The sequence below is a fragment of the Crinia signifera genome, chromosome 4, assembly GCF_055691185.1.
Source record: "Crinia signifera chromosome 4, ASM5569118v1, whole genome shotgun sequence".
Taxonomy (NCBI): domain Eukaryota; kingdom Metazoa; phylum Chordata; class Amphibia; order Anura; family Myobatrachidae; genus Crinia; species Crinia signifera.
The window spans coordinates 199,152,709-199,175,557 of NC_139220.1; the positions used below are offsets into that span (position 1 = coordinate 199,152,709).

The 22,849-nt window shown below is 44.2% G+C and overlaps 1 protein-coding gene across 1 annotated transcript; it reads left to right on the forward strand.

Moving 5' to 3' along the window:
- Positions 1-487: 487 nt before the first annotated feature.
- LOC146073007 (uncharacterized) lies at positions 488-21,281 on the forward strand. The gene is made up of 5 exons (XM_083180180.1): positions 488-907; positions 1,416-1,490; positions 1,668-1,752; positions 19,078-19,170; positions 21,230-21,281. Exons 1-5 carry the CDS (start codon positions 550-552, stop codon positions 21,279-21,281), a joined length of 663 nt encoding a protein of 220 aa, XP_083036306.1. The 5' UTR covers positions 488-549.
- Positions 21,282-22,849: the final 1,568 nt, after the last annotated feature.

Consider the following 22,849-nt stretch of genomic DNA (forward strand, 5'->3'; position numbering starts at 1 on the left):
CCCACCTTAGTCCCTTGCAATACGCATCACACCCCCTATATAAAGGGGCGCAGACGCCATTTTACCCTTTGAAAGGTAGTAAGGCGTTTGAGATGGAGAGGAGGAGGTTTTGTTAGGTGCAGAGGAGGCAGAGGGACAGCCAGCTTGGGCCCAAACACCCCAACCACTGGGAGAGGTAGGGGAGTGAGAGCCAGCACTGCCAGAGGCAGGACAGGGAGAGCCAGCATGCTCCCAGCAAGAGCTGCGCCAGGGAGAGGCCACATGGTGGAAGCTGAGCAGGTGGCTATGGAGGATGAGGAGGAAGCAGGCACAAGCCAGGTGTCCTCACAGGAGGAACAGAGTGCCAGGCACACAGAGGAGGAGCTGCAAGAGGGGGATTTCTCAGAGGTGGACTGGCCTGTGCAGGAGGCAGAGGAAGCTGAATTGGAGGTGCTGGGTGAAGAACCAGGAAAGGAGGAGGAGGAAGAGGGTGAGGCTTGAAATGTGGAGGAGGATGATGCAGCTCGTACAGCTAGTGGGAGGAAAGTCAGGTTCTCATATGAGGAGAATATGGCCCTGGTGCGTGCACTCCTGCCCCTGTATGACCGCCTACTTGGTCCTCACCATCATCGCACAAGTGTGGCAAGGAAGAAGGGGATGTGGGACAGTATCACCTCCGCGGTAAATGCAGTTAGCACACACAAGAGGAGTGTGCGCAACGTCAAAAAGCGATACAATGACATCAAGCGCCTCCTCAAAGCCAAGCTTGCCCTGGAGAAGAAAGAGGCCTGTCGCACAGGAGGTGGCCCTAGGCAGGAGGTCCGCTTTAAGGCCTATGAGAGGCTGCTACGCCGAATCATCCCACCGGAGGTGCTTCCCGGCATCCACATTGCCGTCACAGACAGGCCCCCCACTCCACCGCCAACTGGTAAGTGTCCACACATGTCAATGTAACATTTTGCTATGTCATGTGCGCATGCTATTATGGTGCTATGCTTTATGTGTCCAAAAGATTTCTGTGTGTGGAACTACATATCCCAGCAAAATCACATTTTGCTACCTTGCATTGCTAAATAATGGACTCTGCATTTTGCTGGGTTATGTAGTTCCACAGATCCAATTAATGTGTGCTGTCCTAAACACTGTAGGCCTGCAGTGTACTTGATTGTTAATCCATATCAATCCTCTGGGTAGTTGGAAAAGCACTTTACAGTCACTTTTACAGGTCTAATCTGCTGGTCTTTCAAGTGGATGCAAAATATCGAACACAGTCATAATACTCAAATAACCACTTCAGTTCAAAGTCTTCAAATTCCTTATGTAATCATATCAGGGTCAAAAAGTTTGATTGAGGGAAAGTTTGTATCTGCATATTTCGAAAAGTGCCAGTTAGGTGCAAATGATAATAATGGAAAATGTCTTCTTCTTTCAAACAGCTCCAGCTCTGGAGTCCCAGCCTGCTGTTGACCAACATCAGCCACATCCGATTGGTCACACTGTCCAGTCTGCAGGTGAGATATCATAGTGTTACACACACACATTGCACAATTCACACATGGCTGTCCCCACCACAGTAGCCTGTGTCAATGCATAATGCATGAGCAACACCTAACCATTCCAACTAAGGTAACATGACCCACCATACACCAATCTGCATAGCATACTTACCACTCTTTTCTCATGTGTAGGTCCTTCACAACCGATGCCTGAACCAACGGATCCCATGCAAAATATGGACGACATGAGTGAAATCATCTTGGAGACGGTGACATCGTTGGAGCCTGCACAAAACCAAGCACACCCAGTCAATGAGGCCCCCTATACGCAGTCACATAGGCAGCAGGCCACAATCATTGCAGCCACCGACACCCCCACTAGTGCGGAGGAGTTGGCGCAATCCATCCATCTTTTTAAGGGGAAACAACTTGCTTTTATGGAGGTGCAGACCACCCAACTAGAAACGGTGAAGGGGTATGTGCGGAACATAGCTCTGCAAATGAGACAAATTTCTCAAAGTGTGCGGGCTAATGTAGGGACACAAATTCGTCTTGTCTCTACATTAGACACACGCTTAGCAGAAATTGGCCAAGCCATTCAGGGTCAAACTACTAATTTTAGAGGTCTAAATGCCAATATGGTTGAACAGACCCAAGCAATTAATGGGCAAACAACTGCGTTGATGTCCCTACAAACGCAAATCAGCCTCAGTGCAACTAGTTTGTTAGGTCAGCACCAAACCACATCTACCCAAAGCAGTAGTGTATCCTCCACACCCATGAGTGGGTCCCCCACTACTCCCCCACGGCGTAGTGTCCGTACTAGGGGTGGTGGTGCCACTAGTGGTAAGGGTGCTAATACCCGGGCTGTATTTAAACATGAATAATCTTCTTTGCATTTACATGTGTATCATGTTCATTCTTTTTTTCATTCACTCTTGCAGTGATTGTTCCTGCAAATGTTTGATATGCTATGGCCTATGGCTAAATTTTTCTGCAAGTAAAAATTATTTGTATCCAGCAAACTTGTTGTCATTCTTTACAAATGATTACCCACACTGTTCTATTATGTATTGTCAACTAGTCACATTTTAGCAGACACGGGACTTTGGGTTGTGTGTGCTTATTTGTAATGGGATTGTAAGGAAATAGTCACATTTGAAGGGGATAAGCATTGGGAATTGCATACTGTATGTAGCCGCCACTTGTTTTGCAACATTTCAACCACCTCAGATCAATGATCGATGTCACCTCCATCCATTAAGCCTATGTTAATTTGTATTTGCCAACATTTGTACACACAGAAAACTACAGTACTTACTTGACATTGTTATAGGTGTTATCATGTTGCCAGGCATAAAGTATGCTGTGGTGGGGTAGCTTGCAGGTGTTGCCCATTATTGTTGGTCTGCTTCTGGGCAATTAACATGGACAGGGAAAAATGTCATGTTACCAATGTATGTGTGTTACAGGTTCCCCATTACTATTCATTGTACACACACAAATTACCTGTGAAATGCTGCAGGATCATCCGTGTACGAACCAAATCCCCCCTCCGTGTACTTCGCACTACAACATCAGTAGTTTGAGCTTCCTGTACGACTGCTGCAGGGGCCACATCTACATAATTTGGTTGACCCAAAGCTATGTTATGCAGCATGCAGCAAGCCTGGACAACCAAAACCACTTTGGCAGGGTGGTATAGCAGTGTACCTGCTGACCTGTCCAAACACCTAAATCGGCTTTTCAGCACCCCAAAGGTGCGTTCCACTACATTGCGGGTAGCAATATGTGCAGCATTGTAGCGGTGCTGTGCAGGGCTTTGTGGGTTCCGCAGAGGTGTCATGAGCCACGAATGACACCCATATCCTGAGTCACCTAACATGTAAAGGGATTTGTGTGGTCACATATCATGTGGGTAATTGGTACATAATAGTAGCAGCCTATACTACATTGTTTGGCCTGGTATAAAGAATTACAGCAGAAATGACTCTTGATTAGAAGGTTACACACATGGATGTTAAAGGTAAAGACATAGGTAAGCAAACAGCATGTAAACAGTGGTAAGTGACTTACCAAGTAGCCAGCCCTCTGGCATGGTGTTGTTGTGGAAACGGTCCCAGAGAGCTGAGTGCTGCAGGATATAGGCATCATGGCAGTTCCCGGGGTAGCCTGCAACCACACTGAGAATTCGGAGGTTGGCATCGCAGACCACCTGCACATTGAGGGAATGTCTGCCCCTGCGATTGACATAGACATGCTCCCTCACGTGCGGGGCCCGAATCCCAATGTGGGTGCAATCTATGGCTCCCAGCACATTTGGAAATGCTGAGAGCTGATAGAATGCCACCTTCAGGTCCTGCCACTCGACTCACAACGTGGGAATGTGATATATGTGCACCACAGCTTCTTTAATGCATTTAACACTTGAGAAAAATGTTTAGAGAAAGTGGCTTGTGACACCCCCAAGGCCCATGAGCTCACAGACTGAGTGGAGCCTGTGGCAAACAAGTGGAGGGCGCACATTAATTTCTGCAGCCCAGACACTGCATAGTTGGCCCCCCCACAAGGGTCCAAATCATCTCTCACCTGCTCATATAAGTTCAACAGGTTCTGTCGGTTCAACCTAAACATGTCCACCACCTGTTGATCAGAGAGGGAGTCCAGGTACACCCTAGCACGGTACCGATGAGAAGCACGGAGTGGTCGGGGTACCTTGATCTGGTGGGCAGCAGCATCATCCCTCCTGCGGAGCTCCTCCAAATGCCCCAGCTCACACACTAGCACCTCCAGTCCACTCTGCAAAATGTCCATCTCAAACAGCCTCACAGGTGTCCATAATCATGTGGGAGTATATGTAGGGGAGTTAGTAAGTGCTATATGGGTCACCTGTGAGATATTTAACCGTTTCTACGCTCAAACGCTGGCGATTTTAAGCAAATCGCCACCCTGTACTTGGTCTGTTTTTTGGGGGGGCAAAAATCGCATTTTGCTGTCGATTTCCAAATGCGGCAGACATTAAATTAGCGATTTGTATCTTTTTCAATGGGAAAACATCTGGATGCGATGTTGTAAATCGGCACTTCAGAAAGTGCGAATTAGCGGCAAAAAGTGCGATTTATGCCGCAAATCGCCACCCATTAAGTAGTCGATTTGGGGGGGGAAAAAAAACCTGCCGTTTTTGCGATATAAATCGCCAAAAACACAACAACGATCTCTAATAAATGTCACCCCTTATGTAACATTTTAAAGAGTTTAAGTCTATAAAGTCATAGTCCAACCCTGGAATTGAGACAAAACACTAAGGGCCAGATGTATCAAGCTTCAAAAAGTGATAAAATGGAGAGTGAAAACAGCCAGCCAATCAGCTGCTAACTGACTTGGTACTTCCTGAGTTTGAAAAATGACAGGTGGGAGCTGATTGGCTGGTTGTTTATCACTCTATAATTTATCACTTTTGAAAGCTTGATACATCTGACCCTTAGGGCGGGATGCTATATAGCAGAAATGCGGTAAAAACCCCGTTTTCGGGGTTTCTACCGCATTTCTATATGCTATATGCCCCCTCCGCAGTGCCAGCGCTGCGGAGGGAATCGCCAGCTAAAGCTGGCGAATCCCTGCAGAAGCCTATGGGCTTCTTACCGCAGCGCTGTTTGAGGGATCCGTCACGGATCCCTCCCAGCGTGCCCTGCGGCCGGCGCCGGGGTCTGCGCATGCGCAGATGGACTCCCGGGTCACAGACCCGGAAGTCCAGCGCCGGCACCGCATCGCAAGGGACAGCTCTTACCGCAAGAGCTGTCCCTTGCATGAATAACGGCATATGTTACAGCATATGCCGTTACTAATAATGCGGTAGCCGGCGATAATGGGCGCGGATGTTACAACATCCCGCCCTTAGAGAGAAACCAAATTATGTCTGGTAATTGATTACTGGGCTGTTTGAGCCAGTGCTGGTTATAAAAATACAGGGAACAATTTGCATGAGGTTTGCATGTATTTAAAGAACCAGCACTGGGTTCTTGGACCGGTTCCAAACATATGGGGGAAAAATACTAGGTATTCCCACGTATGCACTATAATGCTTTGTTCGATCCACTGATATTTGGGGGATTGGTAAGATAATTATTATGGCATGTATGCCCAGCATTACTGTTCATCACACATTTTACTACTGAGCTTCAGGGGGAAGTCTAAGAGCAACGCAACAGGAGCTGCTAAACTTATGATTTAAACACATTATATAGCAATCTGTGGTTAACACATAACTGTATGCTTAATTATTTGACAATTTCCACAGAAGATTATAAAACAGACACAGAAAAGGGGGATGCACTCAGGATCTCAGCAGTCGGGATCCTGTCAGTAATAATACCGACAGTGGGAACCTGATGGTCAGAATCCCAATGGAGTACATAGGTTATGGTGAGGCACCAGGGAATGGGTTAGGGTTGGGCTGCGGGGGGTAATGCTTAGACAGGGGAGGGAACTGTAGGGGTTAGGCTGCTGGTGGGGACAGTTTGGGTTAGGGCTAGGGTTGAAATAACTACCATCGGCATAGTAACTGCTGGAATTTCATACACAACCAAAAGAAGGTATTTAATCCAAGAATGCGTAGGACTTGATAAGAACATCCTGTTGCCTAATTCAGCAAAGAGACTTATTTATATGTTATTTCCTAAATAAAGGCTTTCTCAAAAATACTACCATTACCTAAACTTCAGTTACTGCATTTACAATAATATACACCTAGCGTATACTGTACATATTAAATGCATGGGCTTAAAACATAACTGGGAATTTCTAGACACACTAGTAACATATAAAGCTGTTAGAAAGCTGCAGAGTAGTCCAATATAGGTCACAGAAGCCTGAACTGCCTCTAATACAGTAGTGGTAATAGCTTGTTCTACCCCTCATTAAACACCAGGTTTTCTAATGAACGTGATATTCGGCTATTATTTGATCACATTCATACATGTATTAGCATACTGACTGAACCCCTTCTACATAAAACCTCTTTCACTTTTGGCTACTTGACCACAAACATGGAAAATGTTAATGAGCTGAATGTGTGAAACTAGAAGTGGTGGCATCAGTTCCCTTTCTAATGGAAGGAATGGGTTCCTGTAAAGTTAGTGAGGTCATACCCAGGCCATTTGGAGTGAGGTTACCAACTGCCAACAGTGCCATATTACCATTAATATGTGAGCAATCTACTATATCTCCTAGTCCTCTTCACAAGGAATCCTGGTAAAACCCCATATGTGCGTCAGATTTCAGAAAATACATTATCTGTGTATAGGAGTTATTGCAGATGGTTGTAATGTGTTCTGCCACTTCAAAATATGTTTAGCACATTTGGTATTATAATCAGTGGCGTAACTATAGTACCGCAGCCCCCGCGACCGCGGGGGGGCGCTATGCATGTGCGGGCGCTGGGGGCTGCAGTGCTATAGTTACGTTACACCCGCCGCCCGCCGCACCAACCCCCGCAAACCCCCCCATCCCCAGTCTTTACCTGTGTTCAGTATGCGCTGGTCCCGGCTCCCTTCTTCTGCTGAGGACCACCACAAAATGGCCGCCCCCATATAGCACACAGTTCTCTGAAACTGTCTGCTGTATAGGGGTGGACATTTTGTGGTGGTCCTTATAGCAGAAGAAGGGAGCCGGGACCAGCGCGTACTGAACCTAGGTAAGACTGCGGGGGTTGGTGCGGCGGGCGGCGGCCGGCGGGCGGAGGGCGGGTGAGTGACTGGGCGCCCTCCCTTTAACGGCGGGGGGCGCCCAAAATGTAGTTACGCTGCTGATTATAATACAGAATTCTGGGTGTAAAAAGATAATTATTTATTTGTTGTGTACACGTGGCTCATTGCACCATCTATTAATTTACCTGGTCATACACTGTATACATCCCTAAACATTAACATCAGTGGAGCTCCAATAAATAGCTTTCTCTGTGGCTTCAGGATAGCACTGGGAAATAATGATGCAATGTTATGTTAGATGTACAAGGCTATAGTCCAACATTCCCTGTGTAATTACCTAGGCTTGGGTCTTGGGCATGGCAGGTTCCGAGGGACCTTGGCTGGGCACCATAAAAATCTGTCCCATCCATCACAACGGCTGGCTGCTAGTTGTACTTGTAATTGTGTTACACAGACCCAGTAATGATGCTCAGACTTGTATTTATGTCACTAATACTGGCACTAGGCTCCATTACTGTGCCTCCTATAGGAACACTATTGGACTCTGACTACCACATGACGTCACACAAACCCACTTCACAGTTCCACCCAGAGAGGGCCCGCCACCCAACCCCAACGTCCTGAGTACATCGCCGCTATGCTTGTCACTATTGGCTGGTTGCTTATGGTTGCTCACTTTATTTATTTATTTACAGTTTCTTATATTGCGCAGCATATTCCGTTGCGTTTTACAATTGGAGCTTAAGTGATAAATAAGTAATTGTTTATTTCTATTTCTATGTAATGCAATAAAATCTGAAGTGTAATAGTGTATTTCATAGCTAAAGTTAGTCAGGTACAAATTAGTTCTTATGTTACAATTTGGATAGATCCGCAATGTAGGTAAGTTTACAGAAAAGTTACTAAGCTTAGAATAACATTCACACTGGCCATGGGAGCTGCAGAGTGCAGACATGTTCCAATGATCTAATTAACACCACAGGTAGGTCTCTATTGTCATCTCATCTGTGGCTTGGATCATGTTTAATGACGGAACATCTGATATTTATTTATTTTTTAGAACTCGCTAAAGGGGCTATGAACTCCATTCATTAATTAGCAAACAGCAGTAAGCTGAAATGCCCTAGAGTTTTAATGAATTAATAAATCAATGAAAACTATATGAAGTCCAATCTTTTAAATACTGTTTTACAAACCTATATAAAAATTGAGAATGCAAGTGCATATTTACCTTAGGTACAGTGAGTGCAGCTGCTATGGGGCCCAGGACTGAGAGGGGCCTGCTTTCCTGTCAAGTTAAATGTGTTATATACTTTTTTAAGCATTGGGTGGTACATAGGGGCCCTTGCAAACTTTTGTTTTGGGGCAAAATTGTACATTTTAAATGTTGTTTAAAATGAAATGGAGGGAATTATGATGTTACATAATAGGAACAAGGCACCATAATGTGGTTCAATATTAAGTGGGTGTATAGTGTGCCATATCATGAACTGGGGACAGTGCATGACATACTGTAATGTGAATTGGGGATACTGTGTTGCATAATGTGTACTGCCAGCCATACAATGTAACATAATATGAACTAGGGAATTGCTAAGGTTTTTATGCAGCATAAAATGAACAATTGCAGCAGAGTTGTCTCTCTGGAAGAATTTTAATCGGGGTCATATCAAAATGTTGCTAAAGTTCTGGGTACACCCCTGGAGTGGAAGTATTTTGTAAATTATATACCAAGACATCTAAAGATTTAATTATGGAAAATGTACCCATACTTATTTTAAACAGAACAATACATTAAATTAAGAGTACAAATAAACTATAACTTATCTATAAAGCATTTCATAAAATCATGTTTTTCAATACATACATTGCACACTTTAATGCGTATTATAATAGTATTATCAGGTTACAATGCATGGAGTGTATTTTAAATATCTGGATAAATGAATAATTGCACAAATATTGTAAGGTTTTGGTTCTTTGGATTCTGTGCTGTGCATTTTTACAAACTGGTTGAGAAAAAACAAAGGCTTCCTTCATTTTTAACTTAAATTTTTTAAGGTGCCTTGAAATCTTGCCCAAGCATTTCCATTAATCCTATTAGCTCCTAGTGTATCTTTCTGGAAACTGCTGATGTAAAACGTTAGAAAGAATTTCAATACATATTTCAATAGGAGGAAAAAAAACAGAAGATATATGAATGTGTCAGTGTGGAAATGATCAAACACAGAAACGGTGTATTAACTTCAGACTCAGATTATTGCAAAGTTCCTGCATTCTTTATCTACCTGCAATGCCAAGGTTTCAAGCATGAATTTGTAATGCATTTTGGTAATTCAGATACATAAATTATTATTTAAAGATGAATACAGAACAATTAGAGACTGACTATCTGCTTCCTGGCTGCTAAATTGTTTACAGGTGGTAAGGACAATGATGCCTTTTTTAGCGGTGCACTCTACAGGCAGAGTGTATTTCTGGTACTCTGGTCAAATTAAACAATTTAGAGTTTAGTATGTCTACTCCTTTTCTCTGAATATTACAATACAATGTGAACCTGGCTGCAAGAAATTCCACAAGTGGTATGTGGACAGTAGTGAAAGTATTGTGGTCAATAGTGGTGGCTCCAGTGGTGGGGCTGCAGCACAGTCCAAATTCAAATAGGGGAGCATCACCAACGGGTATGGTATAACTCAACGAATGTTGGGATTTTGACGTCTCTACTGTCAGGAACCCAGCAGGGGGACAAGCACATTGAAGCCCCTTGCAGGCTTGGTGGTGAGCTGTGCTCGCCATGCTGCGGGCTCTGTGGCGAGATGCCCTCGCCACCTATTCTATTCTCCTTCTACTGGTGTTGTGGACCCCCACAAGGGAAAATAGTCCATGCAAGTTAGGATTCTGACTGTCAGGCTCCTGACAGTGGTGATTACCTTGTCGGGCAAATGACCATCGGAATCCCAACTGCAGGTAAATATTCTGAGACCCACACCAACTGTCAATGAGTTTGGAATGGTAGTTGGTGGCAGTTGCTATGCCTCCCCTATTTGAATTTTGAACTGCATGGCAGCCCCCCATGGAGCCTCCCCTTGTGGTCAAGAAAAGGATGGCCAGCTAATTAATGACCACTCGTTTTGCAGTTCAGATGTCAGCAACAAATTCTTCTTCACTACAGCAAGCAGCCTATGGTTTACTACAAGAAATAATCCTGGAGGTCCAAGATGCTATTGACATATCCTGGGCATACACACTATCATCTAATATGTTATTACAAAAATACAAGATCTTGGAAAAAAGATATAACATTTTAGGAGACTGGCTCCCAATGTTACTTTGATATTGGGCATAGCACATGAGATTGCTTACTATGGGCATTTCATTTTGCTGGCATGCCACACACGTACTGATATTATATGTGTTAGCAAGCTTTTTTTTTCATTTATTTAGTGAAATTCATTTAATGTATTTTTAACTGTGCTATTTAAATTGAAAACTAGTACTGTAGACAACAAGCCCTGAAGGGATATTTGCACCAAATTGAGGTCATGTATGTTTATGCATATCAGACATTATTTATAAAAAAAATATATTTATTTTATTCATTCACTGTATAATCTGATCCTTAACAGGTTATTGTTATGAATATGTAGATTGACATCCCATGACAATTTGACAGCAGTTTGTTTATTAGGGCTTTTTACAAGGATAATAAACCTGAAAGGATCTAATTAGGGAGATTACACTCCCCCAACACACCCTCGGTTCTCCAAACATACACACTAGATTTATTATTTTACCCTATTCTGCACCTTGCAGTCATCACTCATCATACACATTTAGTGATCATATGGACAGGAACGGCTGCCTTACACAACCACTTGTAGCTGTAACTTCCTAGGGAGCCAGGATTGGATTTTATCTCAATTCATTTACTCTTTTACCTTTTGTATTTTCTTAATGGACAACTAGAGCATACATTTCTCTGTATTGGTGGATAAAATATATTGTAACATGTGTTAATAATGATAATACAGGTCGAGTATCCCGTATCCGAATATCCGTTATCCGAATTATTCCGAAATACGGACATTCCAGAAAGTGAAAAAAAATTTTTTTTTTGCTAAAAACTCACTGGGGACATATGTAACAGCATCACTGGGGACATGATATGTAACTGGCACTATATATGTGCAAGACAATGATTGCTTGCCATTCAAATTCAGTGCTGAGATAGTACACACATTTTGTTTCACGTTTTGAAACCTTGTTTTTTGAACAATTAAAATATATTTGTGTGTATTTTATGTGGTAATAAAATATATTTGTGTGTATATTATGTGTTTATACAGCATAAATGCAAGATACTTCAAAATACATCATTGAAATATTAAAATATTCCGAAATACGGAATAATCCGTTATCCAAAATTCTCCTGGTCCCGAGCATTTTGGATACGGGATACTCAACCTGTAATAATAATAATAATAATAATAATAATAATAATAATAATAATAATAATTCTATGTAGTGCTCTTTCTCCAGTAGGACTCAAGGCACTTAACAGTTTGAACATAATACAGTACAGAAACTATGAACATAGGACACCACTAGTGGTGCTTATTGTGTGTAGTGCACATGGGGCAAAGAATCTAATAGGGTGCGATTTTTTAGGAAAATCGCACCATATCGCACATGTCACATTTTACATTTTCACCTAAAAATTGTAAATGTAATAGGGTGTGGTTTTTTTTAGACAAAGTCAGAAATGGTGTGGGGTCCCTCCTGGGCATAACCAGCCCCAGATCACAAAGTATGGTGGAAAAAATAGTGGGGATCCCCTGTATTTAAGAAATCAGCACTGGGCTCTTGGACCGGTCCTGGTCCCTAAAATACGGGGGACAAACAGAGTATGGGTCCCATGTATTTTGGAACCAGCACCTGGCTCCAGCAGCCAGCGCTGTCATGCCACAGCAAGGGGACACTTTTTACACCAGGTCCCCAGGCAGAAACATGACCCCTGTAGCTTCACCCATCCAGGGCTGAAGCCCGGCACTGTCCACTGCGTTCTTGGGCAGTGGACACAGGCTTATATTTTGTAGTAAAAAAATAGATTTAATAGATTTTTAACCTTGGGTTGTTCTGTAGAACTAAAAGTCTTAGCAAGCCTCCCCTGCATGCAGGGACTTCCAGAACCACAAGTCTCAGCATGCGGGCATGAAAGGGCCCTTTGTACTTGTAGTTCCAAAGCATGACCAAGATTAAAATAATTACACACACACACACACCATGGACAGTAAAACTTTATTACATACATGCATAGACACATTCATGCATGCAGACATACATACTCACCTTGCCACATGCTCCCCCGCTGGTCTGTCCAAAACAAAAAAGAGGTACAGGAACCCCAGGACTCAGAAAGCAGTCTGTGTGTATTATCCCAGGCTGCTCTTCTCCGCTGCTGACAAGCAAACCCAGTGAGGTCAGAGCTTCTCACATTCGTACAGACCATAAAATCCTTTCAATGGTTCGGGAATTGCATATGGCTTTGTGAGTGGATACCCTTTAGAGATCCATTAGCAATTCTGTCACAATTTAGCAGGGGGAGTTTTTCTGTTTCTGTCTGGGCAGCGGCTTACTCCTCGCTGTCCTCGGTGAAATCTCACATTAACAATCCATGCTGAATTAGCCCCTTTGTTTGCAACATTACTTTACAATCCAGTTCAGAGGCAGAACTACCATTGGTGCAGCAGGTGCATTGCACCAGGGCCCTTGAGGGCTAAGGGGTCACTTCTGCCCAGAACAACAATGAATGGGCCCCCCGCAGACCATTTTGAGCAATGTCAGATGAATGACCCAGAGTAGGGTGGACCCCAATGCATGATGGACCTGCTCCTTACCTTAGGGTGGCAGGGCTGATCTTTTCCATGCCAGCTGATTGAAGAGTCCTGCCACCTATCAGCACTATTGATCACAGCCATATGCTGCCTGTAGTTTCTGAATCGCTGTACATTTTTTCCCATTACCTGCTGACTGTGAATTAAAGGCAGCTAACACTGGGAAGCACTGAGGGCAGGGACATACTAGAGACCACTGTGTTCCTGCCCCCACCAAGGTACATTCCCCCTGTTCTCCACACCATACAGGACATTGTGCTTGTACACCTGTCACCCACTGCCTCTTCCTGTACCCCACTGCTTCCCAGCACCTTCTGCCTCCCCACTGCCCCCTGCCGCTGTCATCCTCTGCGTCTCATTGCCTTTTGACGTCACTGACTTCCTCTATGTTTACCTCTCCCTGCAATATGCTGTCACCCTCTGCCTCTCCCTGTCACCTGCCTTCCACTGCCTTATGCTATCACCCTCTGCCTCTCCCTGTCACCAGTGCTTGATTAAAAAATAGGCTGATTAAACTGCAGCCTAGGGTGCCAGGACGTGGGGTGGGGGTGACTTGCAGGTGATAGCCGAGGAATTAAATTAAGGCCTAATTTATCACATGCTTCTTAGCTATCAACCATCCCGATGTACTGTGTGGATTAAAGTACATAATGTGACTGCTGGATGGCTATGCCAATGTAACTTTTGGGGCCTACAAAAGGGGCGATTTCAGCCCATTTTCAAAGCAATCTGACTAGATCTCTCACAAAATTACCCTACATCACTCAGTGTAGTATGGGGCCATAGCGATACGATGCCCAGCCCTGCTCAACAATATCGACAGGTGATTAAGATCCTGCATGCAGGCCAAATCTAGTCAGATCACCAATCGCTGTGCAGCACTGTGAGCTGAGCAAACTTACTGAGTGTCACCAACTGGTTCCCTTGTCCTTCTTACACTCACTGTCAACCTCTGCCTCCCCACGCCTAATACTGTTACCCTCTGCCTCTCCCTGTCACCCACTGCTGTGTGGCATATTGTGAACTAGGGTTGTAGTGGAGGAGAGGGGCCCAAATGATATTTTTGCATCTGGGCCCCTCACCACTCCAAGTTCCACTGCTACTGGTCCCCACCTCTGGTGCCTGCTGGTCCCAGCCACCCTGCCTGCTGGTCCACACAGCCGTTCCCAACCCCCCATCGCATTCCCAGGATTGGCGCATGGGCAGTAGCTCCTTTGGTACTGCACATGCGCTGGTCACCAGTCTCGATAGGCTGCTTTGGCAGCAGTCCATAGAAGTTTATACAGGTATCCAGGACCAGCACATGCATAGTGTCGTCCTCTGTACTGCACATGCGCAGAACCCGTTTATTTGGGCTGCAGCCACAGCAGCCCATAGAGGCATCCTGAAGGAGTGAATCCTATCTTTGAGAAAGCGTTATATTAATATTGTTATTAATATTATTATTATTATTATTATTATTATTATTATTATTATTATCATCTTACAGTTACAATGGGTGTTATAGTGAAATTCCTCTTGCATGTAGCTTGGGTCAAAAAGCCTCCTGAGATCCACTGGCAAATAAGCTCTCATTACAGCCAACTGACAAAATATGCCTGAATCAATTCAATTAGTAGCTATTTGTATCATCCATGCATTGCGTTGGACACTGAACAACAACTGAACTATGATCTGATATGTATGGTTTAGTGACAATAAAAAGAACATCAACATTAAAAATAGAACAATCAATGATGTCTCCACGCTTCAGAGCAATATTAATAGACTAGAAGAGTGGGCACAAATTTAGAAAATGAGGTTCAATGTGGATAAATGCAATGTTATGCATCTTGTGAGACATAACCAGTGTGCTAGTTATAATCTAAGCGGGGTTCCTGTGGATATTTCAGAACTGGAAAAGGATCTAGGAGTCCAAATTTATAACAAACTGGGGTGTAGTGCTCAGTGTCATGTAGCAACAAATAAGGCAAACAAGAAGGGGTATGGAGACTTGGGACTCAAATGTAATTATGCCACTCTACAAAGCATTGGTTAGACCACATCTAAAATGTGGAGTTTAATTCTGGGCCCCACACTATAAAAAGGGCATCCTAGAACTGGAAAAAGTCCAAAGAAGAGCAGCAATGCGAATAATACCCCTTTCACACCAGAAATGCAGAGACAAACCCTGGAATTAAATTCCAGGGACAAGCAGGGACATTCCCGGGTTGGGACCCATTCACACATGCTTTTGAAGCAGGGACAACCCGGGTCGGCACCTTTCACACTGAACCCGGGATGACCCTGCATTTCTATTAGAATAGCATTGAAAATTACCTTTTTTAAGCTCACATTATATTATTGATTATTAATAATTAAGACACAAAAAATTTGTAGTGTTTCAGCCTTTGTTTACTTGTATAAAACAAAGTAAAAGGCATATGAAAGCATTTTCCCCTCTAATGATTAATAGCTCTCTCACCTCCTCATTTGTCCAAGACATGGCACACATTGCAGGCTTTCAGGGGTTAAAATGAACTTCTGGGGTCTGTGGTGCCACAGAACATGCACACTGTCTCCCTGCACGCTGTATGCTGTCTCTGGGCGTGTCTGTGAGTGTCTACCACAACAGGATGTTGCCCTGCTAGCAAATCAGCACTAGCAGAGGCAACACAAGAAGCAGGGACATGTCCCTGCACCTTTCACACCAGCCAGTAACCCTGGAAGGACCCGGGAGCAACCCTGCTACGTAGCAGGGTTGAATTGCCGGCAAATTAACCCGGGAATTTGTCCCTGGAACCTTTCACACCAGAGCTAGTCCCGGGTTGTTCCCGGACCCAACCCGGGAATTTAGGCTGGTGTGAAAGGGGTATAAAGGGGTTGGAGAATTTAAACTATTAAGACAGATTGAACAAATTGGGATTATTTAAAAAAGAGACATTTAAGGGGAGACATGCTAAACTTGTAAAAATATATTAAGGGCCCATATAAGGAACTGTCAGACAACCTTTTTGCTTTGAGGAAGGACTCTAGGACACGTGGGCATGATCTTAGACTAGAGGAAAAAAATGTTGTTCCCTTAGAAGGAACTATTTATTTACGGTCAGGGCAGCCAAATTGTCAAACTCTCTTCCTGGAGAGGTGGTGTCGGCAGACACAATGAAAACATTTCAAATAAGGTTGGACAAACATCTATTGGGTAAAAACATCCAGGGGTACAAACAACAGTCATAATCTGTCTTTAAATAAATCAGAATACACAACGCATAAAAAGGATGTAGCAAATGGATCATACACACTAACCAAGGTTGAACTCGATGGACGCATGTCTTTATCCGGCCTTAACTACTATGTAACTCTGTAACTATGTAACATGATGGTACTATTCAACAGTTGCATTAATTACTTGCATAGGCAAATGCAGAGGGGGTAGGGGGCAGAAGACCTTCTCTCCTTGGCAAGTGGCTCAAACTATAACATCAATAGAAATGGTATATAATATGACTACTAGAGCTGCTCCCATGTCATGCAGTTTAAGGGTCAGAGCAGTACTGCTGTACATGCACAGTGGTAAACGTCAAAGAAATATGGGGTTTAAAACCACTTTGCGCTGCTAGTGGATGGATGTTTATAGAATACCACCGGACAGAATGATACTGGACACACTGTTCAATATTTAAGTAAATTTATAGAGAAAAATATAAAAATGATACATATATCAAAAAAGGACATAAATTACAACATAGATTCATATAATAGTATACAATGTTAAAAGCATTAATCTATATGGCCATGTGTTAGTCACGTTTGCAAACTAATATTTGTAGAAATACTCCGGAGTATATTGGTAATGAGGATTAGTAGCAGTCATTCATAGTAGTTTGAATGCATAAGCAGGAGAGGGGAGGAGGAGAGGGGTGAGGATATGCGAAGCAGGTTAGCCAGCGGCACAATCAGATGTAGCTCAGTCAATTCAAGCTTAAACAGCAGGTTAGTGTGAAGCTGAAAGGTATGTGATATATCTCACCCTCCGTTGATATGTTTGAGGGGATACGTGTATCGGGGAGCTTCTGATGGTAATTGGCTCAACCCGACCACAGTGCAGAAATAATGCGGGGAGCTTGTTGGATCTTACCGCTCAACCCGGGATCCAGTAGTAGATATATATGCCCAGAAATCGTCCGGTACGGGCGGCTGTGATGGAAGCCAGATAGCGGAGGGGAGCGGGAGGGGAACCTCGACCGCCAGATGGTATTCACTCGCTGCTGCCAGATGACGGTGGATCACAAAAGATTTTCAAAGGACCGCGGCAGACCAGCTCGTGTGATGGGCGGTGGGAAGGGAGACACGGAGGTTTGCAGACGTGACGTGACGTGACGTGACCAGTGACGTCGACGCGTTTCGTCTCAGGAGGCGGAGACTTTTTCAAGACGGATTTCTTTCCGTCTTGAAAAAGTCTCCGCCTCCTGAGACGAAACGCGTCGACGTCACTGGTCACGTCACGTCTGCAAACCTCCGTGTCTCCCTTCCCACCGCCCATCACACGAGCTGGTCTGCCGCGGTCCTTTGAAAATCTTTTGTGATCCACCGTCATCTGGCAGCAGCGAGTGAATACCATCTGGCGGTCGAGGTTCCCCTCCCGCTCCCCTCCGCTATCTGGCTTCCATCACAGCCGCCCGTACCGGACGATTTCTGGGCATATATATCTACTACTGGATCCCGGGTTGAGCGGTAAGATCCAACAAGCTCCCCGCATTATTTCTGCACTGTGGTCGGGTTGAGCCAATTACCATCAGAAGCTCCCCGATACACGTATCCCCTCAAACATATCAACGGAGGGTGAGATATATCACATACCTTTCAGCTTCACACTAACCTGCTGTTTAAGCTTGAATTGACTGAGCTACATCTGATTGTGCCGCTGGCTAACCTGCTTCGCATATCCTCACCCCTCTCCTCCTCCCCTCTCCTGCTTATGCATTCAAACTACTATGAATGACTGCTACTAATCCTCATTACCAATATACTCCGGAGTATTTCTACAAATATTAGTTTGCAAACGTGACTAACACATGGCCATATAGATTAATGCTTTTAACATTGTATACTATTATATGAATCTATGTTGTAATTTATGTCCTTTTTTGATATATGTATCATTTTTATATTTTTCTCTATAAATTTACTTAAATATTGAACAGTGTGTCCAGTATCATTCTGTCCGGTGGTATTCTATAAACATCCATCCACTAGCAGCGCAAAGTGGTTTTAAACCCCATATTTCTTTGACGTTTTCCTTATGAGCTCTAGCTAACTCATATAAAACCATCTGCAGCAGCAGTGGATCAATTATATTGAACCACATTTGTGGTGTAATATATATTGCATATATTTTCTATATTTGATATATAACAGCGCCAGAATAACTGTGCAATACGAGTTGAATTTGTCCACTCATATTTGCGCATTCCCCCCCTTCTACATGCACAGTGGTAGCAGCATCTTTTACCAAGTTTGCTGTGTGTGTGTGTGGATCTGAGTACTCAATCAGTGCACTCGATCAAAGGGCAGCTAGCAGGAAGAAGAGACAGGTGCCTTACCATGAGTTGGGAGAACATGAGCTTAGAAAGTGCAGTATTGGTTCTATTATGAAGAGAGAAAAAAAGGGGTTGCGGAGCGCTTGGAGGTGGTTATTGGTGGGTTGAAGTTATGAATTATAATTCAAAATAACTAAAAGGTCAATTGGGTATCACAAATCATATACATTTATTAAGACACTGATAAAAAATGAGTAAGTGATAATGATACACTTAATCACATATAATAATTAAAAACCACACAAATATGGTGATAGATTATAAAAGAAATAGGACTGAGCCATATACTTAGAGCGTTCTCCCTTATGCCCAATAGCTGGATCTATCTGTCCTCCTTATTCACTGGAAGTTATTAGTATGGGTGTCCATGAACCATGCTGGGATATTGTTGCCACTGTGTTTTTAGGAATTGCTGTCTCTGTAGATGGAATGACAGGTTCCACAGGCTGGTGGTAGGCTTTCCCAATAATGAGATGGTGGTGGTGTCCCAAAGATTTTCTTCCAGTGTAGAAATCAGGTAGGATCACAAATTGGAGGTTGGTACCAGGCAAATGATGGTATAGGGAGTGTCCCGCAATATAGCTCAAGAGTCCAAGGTATTGGTGGGTATCCTGACGCGTTTCGTTACCCTCACTGGTAACTTTTTCAAAACGTCATGATACCCACCAATACCTTGGACTCTTGAGCTATATTGCGGGACACTCCCTATACCATCATTTTCCTGGTACCATCCTCCAATTTGTGATCCTACCTGATTTCTACACTGGAAGAAAATCTTTGGGACACCACCACCATCTCATTATTGGGAAAGCCTACCACCAGCTTGTGGAACCTGTCATTCCATCTACAGAGACAGCAATTCCTAAAAACACAGTGACAACAATATCCCAGCATGGTTCATGGACACCCATACTAATAACTTCCAGTGAATAAGGAGGACAGATAGATCCAGCTATAGGCAGGGGCTGGCTGGCAACTTTCAGCCCAGGGGGAAAACACCAGTAAATGGCCCGGCGACCCCCCGCCCAAGATGGTGGGAAAGTCTCCCGAATCACTGCTCCAGCCTCCATTCCCCCCTTCTCCTCTGCATGAAATCCCGAATTTTGTGGGTCCGCGGGGAGGACAAGGGGCTAAAATTATGCAAATCGCTACTTCACCTACTGCCACACAGCACCCCCTCAATCCCCTCAGTGTCCCCACTACACAGTGTTTTCCCAACCCATTCAATGTGTACACTTAAAGCATCCCCCCTGCACTCTCCCTGGGCCTCCAATATTCAACCCCCAGCGCACACAAATTTATTTACCTTTTCCCTAGTGAAGTGTGCAGGCGGACAGCATGCTCTCAGCTTCTAAGCGTCACTCACTTTACAGTGCAGATCGCCGGACAGGAAGTGTCCTCTGTGCCTGCAGCCTGTCTCCCTCACACAGCCGGCTGTGAGCAGTGTGACCTTTGAACCCCCTTGTTCCCGGTCCTGGCAGATTGCGCAGAAGACAGACAGCAGAGCTCAGCTGTCAGGAGGAGCGCAGGCTTTACCAGCAGTATCTGACAGCCTCCTGACTAGCTGCTGCTGCTCCCGGAGGCTCTTAGGGCTAGCACCGGCATTCTATACCCGGGAGCCACAAGCTGAGCTCTGCTGTCCATCTTCTGCATGCCCCGTTCGCCAGACACACAAAGCCTGGCCCAGGACACAGCAATACATACCAGCCCGGGGGGCATGTGGCACCCTGCCCCCCGGCCCAGCCCGCCACTGGTTATAGGGCATAAGGGAGAACGCTCTAAGTATATGGCTCAGTCCTATTTCTTTTATAATCTATCACCATATTTGTGTTGTTTTTAATTATTATATGTGATTAAGTGTATCATTATCACTTACTCATTTTTTATCAGTGTCTTAATAAATGTACATGATTTGTGATACCCAATTGACCTTTTAGTTATTTTGAATTATAGTTCATAACTTCAACCCACCAATAACCACCTCCAAGCGCTCCACAACCCCTTTTTTTCTCTTCTATATATATTCCTAGGAATTGACATTCCTTGGTGTGAGCTGGAATCACACACACCCCATTTTTGGCGCCCACTTCTTGCCTTCTGGTAAGAAACCCCCCTTTTTTCTCATTGGTTCTATTATGTTTGTGTATTATTTATTATTGTATGTTCAACCTTTTCCTGACCACTTATTTATAAAATACTTTGTCATTTTTTTCTTATACCTTATCTTTATTTTTTATTTTTTTATTTTTTTTGGGGGGGGGGGGGGGGGGGTTAAATGTTTTTCAGGAATCTTAGAAGCAAAAACAAGATTTTTAAATAATTTCACGATGTATACTCTGCTCTCAATATACACGAGGAAGGTGAAGGGATGCTCAACACAGATCACAAGAATAATGGGCACTAGGCCATCTTCTGAGGAAAATCAATTATTTACAGTGTAACTATGTACAGTCTCTGGATCTAACATAAATCTTTCAGTGCATGCAACCATGCTCTCAACATCCAACTCTCACATAGGTCAGGTTCATCTGCACCATGAACTCTTATAGTCAATATATCTGGGTGAATATTTCCAGGGCAGATTTCTTTGACCTGAGCATCTTTAGAACTGGTGCAGGTATAACTTGAATAGGAACTTCCATATTTGTTCCTCCTCTTTAGGAAACAACATGCACCTGATGATCTGTGGCCTGGTGCATTTTTTCTGAGCAATTTAGCAATTTAGGAGTTTGCCTTTTCATCACTTGCCTCCTCAGTTCCACAGATGGTGCTGGAGATGGACAGCATGACAGGTTGGCAGAGCCCAGACTGGTATTTGGCTCTAATTTGTCCTTGCAGGACTGACATATCCTCCTCAAAGCTTTACTTGAACTTGAAGGCATAGAACTAAGCAAACTTAGGGGTCTATGTACTAAACTTTGGCAAGAGATAAAGTAGATGGAGGTAAAGTACCAGGTATAATAATGAATGAATGTGTCATGTTCAGGGCCGGTGCAAAGCACCGGAGCGCCCCAGGCGAGTCGGGTGGGGGCGCCCCGGTGCCGGGGGGAGGGGGGGTGGTACCTGTGGAAAAAACTTGCGGCCCCGGCATCCCTGCAGTGCTGGGGTGGTCAGGGGTGTCCGTGCCGTAGGGGTACCTGAGGCGCCGTCATGTGTATAAAGCTGGCTGCGGCCGGCGGGGTCCCTGTAGTGCAGTGGTCTCCAACCTTTTTTGGGTCGGGAGCTACTCGCGACAAAATAAACCGCTCGAAGAGCTACTAAAGTAAAAAAAATTAAAAAATCTGCATAATATCCCAAAAAATGCCCTTTACACATAATGCCACAAACTGTAATGCCCCTGACACATTATGCCACACACTGCAATGCCCCAAAACATACCTCCCAACACTGGAGGCAGAGGAGAAGAGTTATCTGCGCGTGCCGTAGGCACGCGCCAAAAATTAGAAGTTTCAGCTACTACCGTGGAACTCCTGCGAGGCTACATTCCCCATTTTTTCCACACACACACACGATGCCCATTATACATATGCCCAACAACGTGATACTCCGTTATACAAATGCCCCACACCGTGATGCACCATTATACATATGCCCCACACCGTGATGCCCATTATACATATGTCACACACCGTGATGCCCATTATACATGTCACACACCGTGATGCACCATGTTACATATGCCACACACCGTGATGCACCATGTTACATATGCCACACACCGTGATGCTCCATTATACATATGCCCCACACCAGGATGCTCCATTATACATATGCCCCACACCGGGATACTCCATTATACATATGCCCCATACCGGGATGCACCATTATACATATGCCCCACACCGTGATGCACCATTATACATATGCCACACACCGTGATGCACCATGTTACATGTGCCACACACCGTGATGCACCATGTTACATGTGCCCCAGAACTTTGAACTCCATTATACAAATGCCCCACACCGTGATGCTCAATTAACCATATGCCACACACCGTGATGCACCATGTTACATATGCCACACACCGTGATGCACCATGTTACATATGCCACACACTGTGATGCACCATGTTACATGTGCCCCAGAACTTTGAACTCCATTATACAAATGCCACACCGTGATGCTCAATTAAACATGTGCCACACACCGTGATGCTCCATTATACATATGCCACACCGTGATGCTCCATTAT

What these genes read in the sequence shown, in the direction of transcription:
- LOC146073007 (XM_083180180.1), top strand. Translation starts at nt 550, where the DNA reads ATGGCCCTGGTGCGTGCACTCCTGCCCCTGTATGACCGCCTACTTGGT. An exon ending in ATCTTGGAGACGGTGACATC is followed by an intron (nt 1,753 to 19,077) that starts GTTGGAGCCTGC and finishes CTGTCTCTGTAG; the next exon opens with ATGGAATGACAGGTTCCACA. An exon ending in TCTTCCAGTGTAGAAATCAG is followed by an intron (nt 19,171 to 21,229) that starts GTAGGATCACAA and finishes GAATATTTCCAG; the next exon opens with GGCAGATTTCTTTGACCTGA.